The 12,716-nt window shown below is 50.8% G+C and overlaps 4 protein-coding genes across 4 annotated transcripts; 2 read left to right on the forward strand and 2 right to left on the reverse strand.

The window, feature by feature from the left end:
• Positions 1-4,633: 4,633 nt before the first annotated feature.
• On the forward strand, positions 4,634-5,720 carry ASPBRDRAFT_195114 (40S ribosomal protein uS15; the record flags this gene model as incomplete). The annotated part of the gene is made up of 4 exons (XM_067620830.1): positions 4,634-4,835; positions 4,902-4,934; positions 5,441-5,487; positions 5,547-5,720. 4 exons carry the CDS (start codon positions 4,634-4,636, stop codon positions 5,718-5,720), a joined length of 456 nt encoding a protein of 151 aa, XP_067479649.1.
• Positions 5,455-8,635, reverse strand: ASPBRDRAFT_64809 (fanconi-associated nuclease 1). The gene is made up of 3 exons (XM_067628495.1): positions 8,092-8,635; positions 6,557-8,042; positions 5,455-6,483 (listed from the first exon to the last, which is right to left on the reverse strand). Exons 1-3 carry the CDS (start codon positions 8,589-8,591, stop codon positions 5,920-5,922), a joined length of 2,550 nt encoding a protein of 849 aa, XP_067479650.1. The 5' UTR covers positions 8,592-8,635; the 3' UTR covers positions 5,455-5,919.
• Positions 8,636-9,289: 654 nt separating this feature from the next.
• On the forward strand, positions 9,290-9,643 carry ASPBRDRAFT_124117 (DPY30/SDC1 family protein; the record flags this gene model as incomplete). The annotated part of the gene is made up of 2 exons (XM_067617668.1): positions 9,290-9,453; positions 9,553-9,643. 2 exons carry the CDS (start codon positions 9,290-9,292, stop codon positions 9,641-9,643), a joined length of 255 nt encoding a protein of 84 aa, XP_067479651.1.
• A 1,501-nt stretch (positions 9,644-11,144) lies between these two features.
• Positions 11,145-12,714, reverse strand: ASPBRDRAFT_42099 (RNA recognition motif domain-containing protein; the record flags this gene model as incomplete). The annotated part of the gene is made up of 3 exons (XM_067624734.1): positions 12,454-12,714; positions 12,014-12,360; positions 11,145-11,950 (listed from the first exon to the last, which is right to left on the reverse strand). Coding segments are annotated over exons 1-3 (893 nt in total), but the record flags the coding sequence as incomplete, so codon positions are not given.
• Between the last annotated feature and the right edge of the window lie 2 nt (positions 12,715-12,716).

Consider the following 12,716-nt stretch of genomic DNA (forward strand, 5'->3'; position numbering starts at 1 on the left):
CTCAAACAAAGCAGATCTCCCATTTGTGCTGCCCCTGACTGACAGAAAAGTCTCCTCCTGAACACCATCACTAGCCAAGCCAAGTACTTTTCTAGTAAATCAGCACGTAATCACTGTAGTAGTACAACTCGACAACGACGCCTCCGTCGCACTTCCGTCGTCATCGGCCTGGTCATCAATTTCACCAAATCCTCCACATACCGTGTACTCCGTAGTAATCTAGATCGATGCCCCAGTGGCGGCGGGCGCATGGACCATCAATCTACTCCAGTGAGTTCAGTAAGACCAATACTACAAAGTACTAATACTACATCGCATTGCGGTCTCTTGGAATTTCCTGCCCATCGTCATCCCAGGTTGCATCCTCCAACTGCCACACGGACCTGCATCCCGTCTGCCGTAGCCGCATATCGGGTCCAGTTAGTGCCAGGTTCATCATCCCCAACAAACCCTCATCGCTAAGAGTAAGTGAACTACGGAGTCGATGGTTTAGACTTTTAGATATCCCGTTGCGCGGGAATTTGCCGTGGATCGACATCAACCTTTTTGTTCGTCAAGCAAACCACGGTAGTTGAAGCCTACCGAGACACTACTCCGTACTCTCTTCCCTCTCGTCCGGCTAAATTTAGGGCATCCACTCCGGTGCCGAAGCCTGGTATACTAGTTTAGTTTCCCCCTTCTTAGTTGCCTGGAGCTTTTGCGTGATCCAGTATGGATTGACGCTCCTCTCGCCTTGTTCTGGTGGATAGCAGTGGGTTTTGCATATCAGTACTGATCGACTTCGGTAATGGTTAATTATCTAGTTATGATGTCCAAGGAAAAACTTCAGAAACTGGGCAGCGAGAACCGTAGACCAAGCTCTCGAGAGGGGGAGATGTCTATTATTTCTCTCATCGGGTAATGTGGACAGAGGGCGAGCCAGCTGTTCGATGGAGGGACTGGGTGTTCTATACCGATCTTCAATCGTCAGTGGAATCCACGGGCGGGTGCCAGATTTTGTTCGATTTCGATTTCGCTTCCGCTTCTTCCCACAATCCCATTGTTCGTCCGTTCGCTTGGTGCAACTACATGACTATCTCGAGTTAGTATCCCAAACCCCGACCAGGAGATAATCAACTAGTTGGCTTACTCCATAGCCTATCTATCTACAACACGACATGACAGACGTAACTCACGTGGAGAACTTCTATAAATGGTTCCGGCAATAGACATGAATAAACATTTGCCACTTTCTCTTCGCGGCTTCTAGTCTGGTTACTAGACTTAGATAGCTGGACGACAAAGTTTCTCAACTCACTACCCGGATGGGGCCTTTTGCGACAGTTTGTTTCGCTTGGCTCGATAAGTTAGTCGCTATTGACTAGATGAAACTGTCAGTCTCCAGTTATCTACGGAGTATGCCTCCATCTATCCCGTCATCGGCATTGCCCCCGTGGATCCCGCACCAGAATACGAGAGGTTAACTTAGTAGATGCTACTAAGTTGTAGCTTAACCAAAGTTGCTTGGGAGGTATCCAGATATCCCTCACTCTCTCTCACCCACTGCAGATGCCATGCACGCTCGTGTCGAAGCTCCGTCGTAGAACTTTCCATCCAAAGTATATCTCCTATCTCTTTCCGTGGGCTCCGGATTAGTCTTTCCCATTCGGGTTCCTGCTGTTGAAAGTCAAATTCAACTTGAAGTATGTCGCTGCCTTGGTGGTCTTGCATCAAGGATTTTGGGTCTATTGTAGACTAGTTGGCAGTGCCATGCAGGAGTGGCGGCTATAACAAGCCATGGAGTATAATCAAGGATTCCAATCACTTCCGTGTATCGGCAGCAAAAGCAATGCATTGCTAGTGAAACAACTAAAGTACTCCGTACATACTATGGAAAATTCTGATCGTTAGTCCCTAAACCCCTCGTGACTCTGATATACTAATGAGGCGATCGGCCACTAGTATCTACGGACAAGCAATAAGCAACAAACAATACGAAATGCACGCAAGAAAATTATCCCTTTGTACGGAGTACTCCAAACACAGACAATCAACTCGAATTCCCCTATTTGCTTTTTGTGTTTGGACACTATTTTCCCCGAAGGAATCCAATAGTATGCCGGGACTACCTGCACTACAGCTCATAGGGCTGTCAGAACAAAAGCTTACTGCCAAGCCCAATTGACAGGAGACGAATGAGCAGCAAAAGGAGGGAATTCAATCCATCCAACTGGTCGCGTTTTGGACACCCTTTCAGCTGTGATCATTGTCTGTGCTACCTTTCCCTTCTCGAGTCCTGACTGGTGTACCTTTGTACTTTGTATACGGTCAAAAGTCTTCGCACGTTCTCAGCGGGGCAAATCAGCTCGCAGAATCCGCAGCGACCGTCAAAATCCCACGAGATCATGCGATGAAGGTAAGACCAGGGCAAGGCACAGCGGGACTCGGATGCCGTAAGAGGCAATTTTCACTGTCATCTCCCAGCATATCCGAGCCCATCCCATCTCAGATCCTGTACAAAAGTAGCCCGTGCAACTGCGCCATCAGTTGTGGATGAAAACGAGGCAAGCCAATCAGTCGCTGCCATCCAGCAGTGACGGTGACGGGGGCGATCATAGGCTCATCGCCCAGCTGACCGGTCACAACGCGTGGAGACCGACACTCGCTCGCGGTACCCACGATCTTTCTCTCTTTTCTCTCTTTCGCTATCGGGATCTCTCATTGCTGAATGGTGATATACTACGGGCGCTTTAGCTTGCCCTTGCACTTGCCCCTCTCCGCGCCGTGCCCTGTGTCGGTCGCTCTCGGCCGTCTGATATGGCGATCCTTGAGAACAGACGTCAACGCACAGCTCGTGGAGTGGTCGAATCATGGAGCTGGACTCGCTTGTCTCGGTTACTTGATCGCCTTCAAGTCTATGGTCCCTGGTCTAGACTCACGTTCTCCAGTATACTTACGGTGTACAGAGTATCTATAGGGTTACTGATCTCGCACAACCCGGAAGATGACCGCTTCGATCGTACAAACAAAGTACGAGGGGTCCCTTCGATCTCGTTCTCCTCGTTTCGAATACAAACGTGTTGTTGATACCCACTTGTCTACTTCTATGCTCCACAACTGGCGGTCACAACTCACATCAGGCTGGGCTGAATGAGGCCTGCCAGTGACTCAAAGCACCATTAGATAACTAGTTACCAACGGCTGATGCCCGCAGCCCACAGCTGCTGCTGCTGCTGGAATATGACACATCGCCAATCCACTACGCAGGCGTATATGCCCAATTGGATCACCGTCTTGGCTTCTGGCTTCAAAGGCACACTCACGAATAATAGCTAGTTGTCTAGGGCTTACGCTTACGCTTACGCGGGTCTACTGTTGTTTCGGAGTTGCTGCACGAGGCGGACGTCCAGATAGACAGACAAATCGCGTCATAGCTACCTATCTATGCACAGGATGTTCGCAGCAACACTTGATGCACGTCGCAGAGCAGACCATGGTTCGTCCGTCCTGCACACTGCGTGTCTATGTAAGTTGATTTGGCATCTTTATGGACAAATCAAACTATCTCCTCGAGTTTTCTAGAGCGTCGCGCGGAATTTGCAGAAAATTTAGCAACCAGATAAGGACTTGCGATGCTGAAACAGATGCACGAGGGTGTCTTGATAGCAATGCCGCGTTGCGGTGTGATATCGCTTGCAGTTGCCTGACATCGGTGGAGGCAGTGTTGGTGGATGTGCAGCTACGTTGACTTGTATGTTGGACGATTGATGATGAGCTTTGCGATTCCACAAGGCTGTCATGTCAGTCTCCACGGCTTCGCTGCGGAATCGTGGAAATGGCTCATTGTATTGAACGCATTGCCGATACGAATCGCAGTGTGCCGTAGTATAAAGCTGCGACAAGACCGATGACCCTTCTCACTACATGAGAGCTACGATATGAGATCGCTACTCCACGATCAGCCTAAGCAGGCAAATACACTGAAAACCCATTGAACAGTAGACACTTTCATTGCTAGATGCACTATGGAATCCAACCCTTGATACCAATGTATTCTGAATTCGAAACTTGGAAATCTAACGATCTTGATGCGAGTCAGCATAATGCGTCACAACTCCCATAACAAAACAATTCGAGTAATGAAGGATATCAGAAGTCCATTTAGATCATCGAGATAGACCGAAGCCTACCTCTGACATAAGAGGTACCAGAAAATAAAAAAGATAGGTGTGTTTCATCCTGTAAACCAGAGGGGGGAAAAGATAGGGAGTGAAAACTAACCTGAATGTCAAATCTGCCAGCAATGTAGCTGTAGCGTTAGTGACATAGCGTGTAGTCGAATTTAAAGTATTAGAGCATCATAAAACTCTGCAGTAGCTCGCTGGCATACCACAAGAAACGAAAGGCAGAAACCAAAGAAAGTCAAAACGGAGCTTAAAAAAGGCTGAGGAAGAAAAAATAAGCGAATCACTCCCACCATCACATGACTTTTACCCACACACAACCCAAGCAGCACCCAACCACGTGACCCACGATCGCAAAATCCACCCACGAAAAATAACCTCCCTCCTTCGAATCTTTTTCGATAGTCGACCAGCTCACTCACAACCCGTCCGACAACCACCACCCCCCTCAACACCACCAATCAATCAAAATGGGTCGCCTTCACTCTAAGGGAAAGGGCATTTCGTCCTCCGCTCTCCCCTACTCTCGCACTCCCCCGAGCTGGTTCAAGGCTTCCACCGAGCAGGTTGTTGAGCAGATCTGCAAGCTCGCCAAGAAGGGTGCTACCCCCTCCCAGATCGGTGTTGTCCTCCGTGACAGCCACGGTGTTGCCCAGGTCAAGACTGTCACTGGTAAGAGCCCTCTATCGCTTAAGGATTTGCGGGGATGGGAAGGATACTAATATTGTGGGTAAATAGGTAACAAGATCCTCCGTATCTTGAAGTCCAACGGTACGACATCACCGACATATTCCCTTTCACCAGTCGCACCAGTTGTATGAGCATGTTGTGGATGTAAATGGAACGGAATGGCATGAGCGCGGAGCAGAGCAGCAGCCAGGACACGGATTGGAACATATCCGGCGATTCGATCTGATCCAGGTTTACGGGTCGATGGACAAGCGATACGATATATTCTGCACGGAAGTGAAGAAAAGAAGAAAGAGAACGAGGTTGAAACATACCCGGAATCGTTCTCTCTACTCTGTATCGACATCGACAATTCGCAAACCTTGCAGCCGCAGTCGCAATCGCAGCAATTCCGGCTCTCTCTCTCCGCATCCCACCATCTCTTCACCACACACACCACAACATGTCCATAAAACTGGAGGGCACCAAAATCAAACTCAGCTCCAACTCGCAGAAATGCAGTTCGGACGTTGCAGTTTCTTTTTGCGTGATCCCGTATGCCTCTGCTTGGTCAAACCACAGGCTGACAGAGTGATCTTTTTAAACAGGCCTTGCCCCCGAGCTCCCCGAGGACCTGTACCACCTCATCAAGAAGGTATGCCAATCTTTCCCCTTACACGGAAAATGTAGTAGATAAATACTAATTATCTAAAGGCCGTCGCCGTCCGCAAGCACCTTGAGCGTAACCGCAAGGACAAGGACAGCAAGTTCCGCCTGATTCTCATCGAGTCTCGTATCCACCGTCTGTCTCGTTACTACAAGTCCGTCGGTGTCCTCCCCCCCACCTGGCGTTACGAGTCCGCCACTGCTTCCACCCTCGTCGCTTAAGCGAGTGCACTTCCTGTGCTTGGGTAGAAGTTGTCGTGGTGAAGTGGCTGTCGTCGTGGTTGATTGGGTCGATCTGGAAGGGTTGATTCTGCGATAGTCATGAAATAAAAAATTATGACCACATACATACCTATCTATCTATCTTCTTATATCAGCGTAGTCGTATAACTGTAAATGTAGTATACTTCTATGGTATATACTAAGATCTTCTCACCTCCCTCGCAACAACATTACAAACCTCCACCCTCACCCCAGCAGACGCCAAAACATGAATCCACAATCTCTGCGAATCACTCAACCGATCATTCGCCGACTTGACCTCCACAAACATCACCTCCCCATACCCTTCTTCCCTCTCCCCTTCATCACCCTTCCCCTTCTCCTCTTGATCCTCATCCCACACCCTCCAAACCAACAAATCCGGCACTCCACCCCCACGTGCCTGATACTCCTGCGCCATAACCCTACAAACCGCCGCGAGCGCCTCCCCCCGAAAGCACCTAACGATCTGAACCAAGTCATCCAACTCAAACGACCAATCCAGTCCAATCGCGCACGTCTGGCGCGGATACTGCTCCTTGTGAACAGCGCGGATCAGCCGCTCGGACTCACCGTTGGTGATTTCCACGAGGCGGTGGTTTATCAGTGATAGACGGGTTGGGTAGAAGGCGTCGGTGTGGAGGTCTAATGGGCAGGTTTGGAAGGGTGTTTGGAAGACGTTTGGGATGTAGGTGTAGAGGATGTCGTAGAAGAGGTAGGTGAACTATTTTAATTTTCGTTCATTCTTTTGTTAGTTCGTTTATGGGGAGGGGGGAAGTGAGGAAAGGGAAAAGTACCAGTGTTCGGATGATGCCTCCTTCGGAGTGGTAGCCCTTCCACCCGTGGTCTCTGTACCAGCTTAGACACATGCTTTCGACGCGACATTCGCCGCCGTCGCGCGGATCGAGCCAGATGGTTGGACGGCCGCGTTTGGATACTGCAACAGCTGCAGCTGCAGCAGTGGTGGTGGTATCGTTTGAGGGTTGGGGTTGGGGTTGAGGTTGGATTGGCTCATCACGCTCGATCTGGATACCTTCGATGGTGCGATCCGCGGGCTTAGCTAGTCGGACGTGTCCGAAATCGTGCTGTTCGCGCTTGACAACCTTGAGTGCCCTTTCGAGCTTCGTGATTCGTCTCTGGAGGTCATAGTGGTAGATGAGATGGCAGTCTGGGTCCTGTAGACCCGTTTCGCAGGTTTGGAGGGCGATGCGACGCCAGTGTTTGCGCTGGGCGTCTTCACTGCGCCCTTCGGAGGGTTTGAGCGCCCAGAGGTAGTGTTCTTCGAGGAGCGCTTTGCGCTGGTACCATGCGCCGCGGCGGGCGGCGTGGAAGAGACGCTGGGCTAGGAGTTCGGAGAGGAGACGGTGCTCTTCTTCGTGTTCTTTGAAGCGGCCTAGTGGGTGGAGACCCTTATGGATGATGCGTGTGTATACCCATGCTGGGGAGAATCGGCGGAGGTAGGCGCCTTCGTTGTAGTCGTAGATGGTGTCTTCCTTTTGTTGTTCCTGGTGTAGGAGGGACTTCCATCGGGGGTAGACTTTGTAGGCGAGGTCTTTGACTTGGGTGAGGAGGTCGACGGTGGGCGTGCCATTGAACTCGAGGAGGTTGTCGATTTGGTATTGCGTGCGTAGGGCGGATTCGAATTCCAGGAGGATTTCTCGCGAAGGGAAGATGGAGTTGGTTCGACATACTACGTATTCTGGAAAGTTTCTGCGGGAGATCTTGGCTAGGATGATGGTGGTGAGTGATTTCTCGGTCCATTCGGTGGACCGGTAGAAGACGAGATGGACTCGTTCGAATAGGGCACGAGGGCCGGATGCTAGTCGGATGCAGTCGCCCGTGTAGTCGAGGATCTTCTGTATGAAGTGGTCATCTCTGTTGTTGCCGTTGGAGTTACTGCTCCAGTCGAGGCCTGTCTGTTTCTGACTTGACCGCTGTAGAGCGGTTATGAGCTCCTTCTTACTCTTCCCCGTTACTTTGGCATCTTTCGCGAGCGTTTTCAACTCGTCGAGCAATAAGAGCGAGGATGCTTCTTCCAACGTGGTTATCTGATCCATCTCCTCGGCGAAATTGAATTCGCCATCTTGACCCAAGATAAAACCCGTGTCGACAGGGACGGTGTCAACATCTGTGGAATTTCCATCCGCAGATGCTACTGAGGGGAGCTTGTGAGCGCGGCGCAGTTCAGCTACTACTCGGGGCATATCTGCAATATCCGAGTAGTAGCCTAGCCGGTTGATGCGGTGCCAGGCAGAGGTCTTGCGGAGGAATAGACGCACATACCTACACGATTAGCTTCAATGTCTCATGAGAATGAAACAGGTAGACACACAAATACTGAGCCTCATAATCCAATTCTCGCCACTGCCTAAACACCTCCATCTCCGCCTCATCGAATAAATGCGCCTCCTCATCCAGCACAGTTTCCAGTGCCAGATTGAACGCATCCACGTAAATGGAGCTCCGCCCCTTCCGCCACGTACCATCCCTTAGTCTCTGCTGAAGGTCCGGCTCGTTCTCGTTAACTGCGTGCGAAGCTTCATATTCCTCGATTGCGCGATCATCCGCCTGGATGGTAGGTAAGGAAGACTCAAGTTCGGTTTGGCTGTTTGATGGGATTTCAGAACCATCCCCAGCACCTTCAACCCCGGTTTCAACAGGGGTTGGATTGTAATCTAGTCGTTCTGGCCGCGGTGTATCAGAGGGCTTTATCAGCGGACTATCAGACGAGTCGGCAGTGTCTTTCTCGTCGGCAGTGTCAGTCTCTTCCTTGGTGGTTTTCCTGCGCTTCGCGGAAGGACGAAGAGTATCCCAGTAGTCCAGCAGGGACATGCTGCAACCAGAGCAGCAGTACTAACACATAATCTGCAATTGTGGTCTCTCCATCTGCTTCTCGCTACAGGAAAAGAGCGTGACGCGGAAAGACACGAAGTCACCTGACCACTATATCCCGATGTGGATAAGCACCATGTAACTTGTACTTTGCACTGTTTGCACTGACGCTGATGCTGGGGAGCACAGGATGAAGCGCAGGCAGTCAGCCGGGCCAGTTTCATCGAATATGATCCCAAATCTTATGTCATAGTTCCAAGGATACCAAAGCTCAGAGAATTATAGACCATGGCCGACGACAGCGCGGTAAGAAATGACCCAGGACTGCCTGGAACCACTCACTGCAAAGCACTGTAATTACTCTCTCCGTCGCGATCCCCACAGGCGGAGCAGTGCGACTTGCTCCGCTTTTGTTTTACTCTTCTTGAATTCTTAATTTTGCTTGCTCCCATTACCCAAGTCACTCTCCAATTGATGTCTGCAATTCTATTCATTCTCATTGTTTGACCGCATTCAAGCAATCACTAATACCTCACCCCCGACAGCAGGCAACAACAACTTCATCTCAACCACAACCTCAACCTCAACCTAATCCTCCACCACAATCTACTTCGACCACCACCGCTCCCTTCCCTCCTCAGAACCAACAACCACCGTCACAACCACACCCACCTCTTAACCCCGAAAAGGACAAAATCATGGCTTCCGACTCAGCAGCTAATACCCCCGGTGCCGACTCCGCTGCTGCAACCCCCACCGCCAGCACCCAAGTCCGTCCCGGCGGCGCCCCGATCAGAAGATACATGAACGAGAAGATAGTGCCGCATCTTCTTGACGGGATGACGATTGTTGCGAAGGAGCAGTGCGTATACCATGATCCTCCCTTCCGGAAATATCCACATGAAGATTTTCCTAAAGGGAACGAATATATGAACTGACGACGACGTATTTGACATGATAGACCATCAAACCCCCTCCGCGCCCTCGGCGAATACCTCATCCAGAAGAGCAACGAGGTCGAACAGCAAGGTGTTTCAAAGACTCCGGAGTAGATGCCTTTGCTCTATCGATTAATGGCGCCGATACGTGATGTGTGATGTGTGTTTTGTCCTGCTGCACGCACACGAGACGATCATCGAGCCCATACACTCACTCTATCCGACGAACTATCTGAGGTGAAATAAGACTGGATGCGTACGTACATGAACATGTGCTTGCTGTACGTGAAGCGGATTCTTTCAAGGTTCATCTCCCGTCTGCATAAGAGCGACAAGGGAGGAGATGGATGTTGATCTGGTCTAGTCTTGTCGTTCAGTCTGAGACGCACCCCGCACACGGATAGAATGGAATGGTTGGACTTTGGATAGCTTCAGCATAAGGGAGGTTACCTGCTCGCTATCTATAAGTTCCTATCTTTAGGGCAGTGAGTGTGTATACTCGACTCTGTGGGTTGCTACCTTTTTGGCTAGCTAGGGTGGAGATAATGCGGTTATGAGGTTATGATTTGGATGGATATGTATGTACGAGGGATTGGTTTTGTGGCTAGATATTCGGTCTTGAGAATATTATTTATGGTTTTGCTCATGCACCTGGTAGCCACTGTGTGCTGCATGCTACCTAGATAGTAGAAATCAGATGAAATTTCGCTCCTACGTCTATGTTCTATCTACGCCCCGAGCCAAGCATCCGGAATTCTCCATATAACCTACGGAATGCTACGAAGGAGCATAACCAGAAACAGTATCAAGCAGAGTTGGTTTATTCCCTGATCCGAAACACGACGAAGATATCTCTGTAACACATAGATATCATGCATGCTGCCCTGCAGTTAGCCATTATGGAACGATGATGGAAGGATAATAAGAAAGAAAAAAAACGCAAGAGACAACCGTGCATGTCCCCTGTCCCTCAACCTGGGTCAATCAGAGCATAGCAGTCTGATATTCCTGATATTTCCAATCAGTCTCAGACCGATCGAACCTACCTCATTCATCCACCCCCTTCCACATGGCCGATTTATCGATCGCACCGGGGCAAAAGGTACCGACGCCCGGGATTACGGGGTCCACTTGTTTGCTGCTGCCATCGGATTTGGCTCTATTGCGAAGAATGGACTCTTCCCCTGGCGATACTACAACGCAAACGCTATGGCGAACTGGTGCCGCGCGACACTGGTCGACGCCCCTGCAGACCGCCGGGTGCAGAGAGCGGAATCCAGGGCGTAAGCAATAGCCTCTGCAGGCTGAGCAGATTTATGAAGTTTCTGGCCGAATACAATCGAAAGTCGTTACGTTAAGATGAGTTGTATAAGACGCAAAGACGCAAACAAAGGCGAACAGCTGACTAGCGAGATAACGACCAAGTTTCCGGAAGGGTTGAAGAGTGAAATGTAGCAGTGTGCTGAACCCATCTGACAATCCGAGGAATTACAACGTTAAAAGTTCTTGTTCTTTCCCATGCCGCCAAATATTCCGGTGTTGCGAGCGAATTTAACAAAAGAAAACATCAGCGTGTGAGGAGTGCCGACGACACCACAAAGGATTCTCCTTTTTCTTTTTTTATCTTCTTATTTTTTCCCTTGGTTTTTCTTTTCTCTTTCGAAGATCGACTGGTCGCATAAACGGTGACATGTCGGTTTCGCCGGATGACATGTGAATGCGATGAAGACGACTTCTCTCCATTTTCGACAAGACAACAGATGACGCCCCACCGTGGCCCGTTGAGCGCAATTTTTCCATTTAAATGGGGGTATTGGAAATTAAAAGAAACCATTCCAGGAAATAGGGTAAGTAAGGGAATGTCACAGAAAGCAAAAGGCGCAAGGGGGGAGATTTGAGAAAAACGTGGGGGTTTTAAACGGACCCATCACTGGGCGAGCTTACGTGCTCTGGGCCCTGTTCGGACCGTCCAGATCAGTCATAACTTCACCTACCTAGTGCTGTAACGGTCGTCACGGGGATCGTAGGAGCGGCCACCGCTGCCTGCGTAGGCATCACGCGCGGGAGCAGCGGAGCCGTAGCTGGGCGGGTTAGCATCGCGGTCATAATAACCACCACCGCTTCCGCCACGACGCTCTTCACGGCGGTCGTCACGACGTTCCTCGCGGCTGTAACGGTCCTCGCGGCCACCGGACGCATAGCGATCAATGCCACCGCTGCTGCCACCACCGCGGTAACCGTAGTCATCGCGGTAGTCACGGCGGCCACCATAGTCACGGTAGTCACGACCATAGTCGCGGCGGTCGCTGTAGGAGTCGTAGCGGCCATAGCGGTAGTCGTCACCACGGCGCCAGCTACCACCGACAGGACCACGACGATCATCATAGCGATCACCACGGCCACGGTGACCTCCACGGAAATCTAATAAGATTGGAACATGCGTAAGCCATATATCAGGATACAGAGGGATTCCGGACAACTAACCACGCTTGGGAGGACCAAAGTACTTTCCGGGAGTCGGGGTCCTGGGACGGCTACGGCGAGCCTTCTCGATGCTCAGGGTGCGGCCTTCGATGACCTCGCCCTGGAGACCCTCCTTAGCGGCATCCGCCTGCTCGGCAGTGACCATCTTGACGAAACCGAATCCACGAGATTCCTTAGTGTGGGGGTCGACCATGATCGAGCAGTTCTCGACATCACCGTATTTCTCGAACAGACGCGAAATATCCGACTCGGTCAGACGGGGGTGGATACCAGTGACGAACAGGTTGGATCCAGTGTTGAGAGCACCCTCTTCGTCATCGATAGACTTGCGGGAATCGACTGGGGCGCTAGTAATAAGGAGTTCCAGTCAGTCTGGGTGGTGTCTAGGGGACGGCTAGCTAGCTAGCTAGCTAGCCAGCCAGCTCTGCATGTAAACATACCGGTCATCGACGCGACCGTTGGGAGAACGGCTACGGGTGCGATCAGCACGAGGCTCATCGCGAGGAGATGCGCTGCGGTCGCGAGCGAAACGGGGCTCGTCTGAGCAGCGAGTCAGCATTGTTGTGATGATGTTACCGGGGAAAGCAGCCGGGCTGGCGAGGCAAGATAACCGGTTGACATACCGTCGTAGCGACCGTTCTCGTTATCGTACTCTGTAGCCATGATGACGGAAATCGGAAAGACGAAATGAGAAAGCTGAGTG

The sequence above is a fragment of the Aspergillus brasiliensis genome, assembly GCF_001889945.1.
Source record: "Aspergillus brasiliensis CBS 101740 unplaced genomic scaffold ASPBRscaffold_5, whole genome shotgun sequence".
NCBI classification, from domain to species: domain Eukaryota; kingdom Fungi; phylum Ascomycota; class Eurotiomycetes; order Eurotiales; family Aspergillaceae; genus Aspergillus; species Aspergillus brasiliensis.

Bases quoted from the DNA above. Each gene is read 5' to 3' on its own strand.
- ASPBRDRAFT_64809 (XM_067628495.1), bottom strand. From the start codon at position 8,591: ATGTCCCTGCTGGACTACTGGGATACTCTTCGTCCTTCCGCGAAGCGC. The intron at 8,043-8,091 runs GTGTGTCTACCT...CTAATCGTGTAG, and splicing joins GATTATGAGGCTCAGTATTT to GTATGTGCGTCTATTCCTCC. The intron at 6,484-6,556 runs GTACTTTTCCCT...AAATTAAAATAG, and splicing joins GAGGCATCATCCGAACACTG to TTCACCTACCTCTTCTACGA.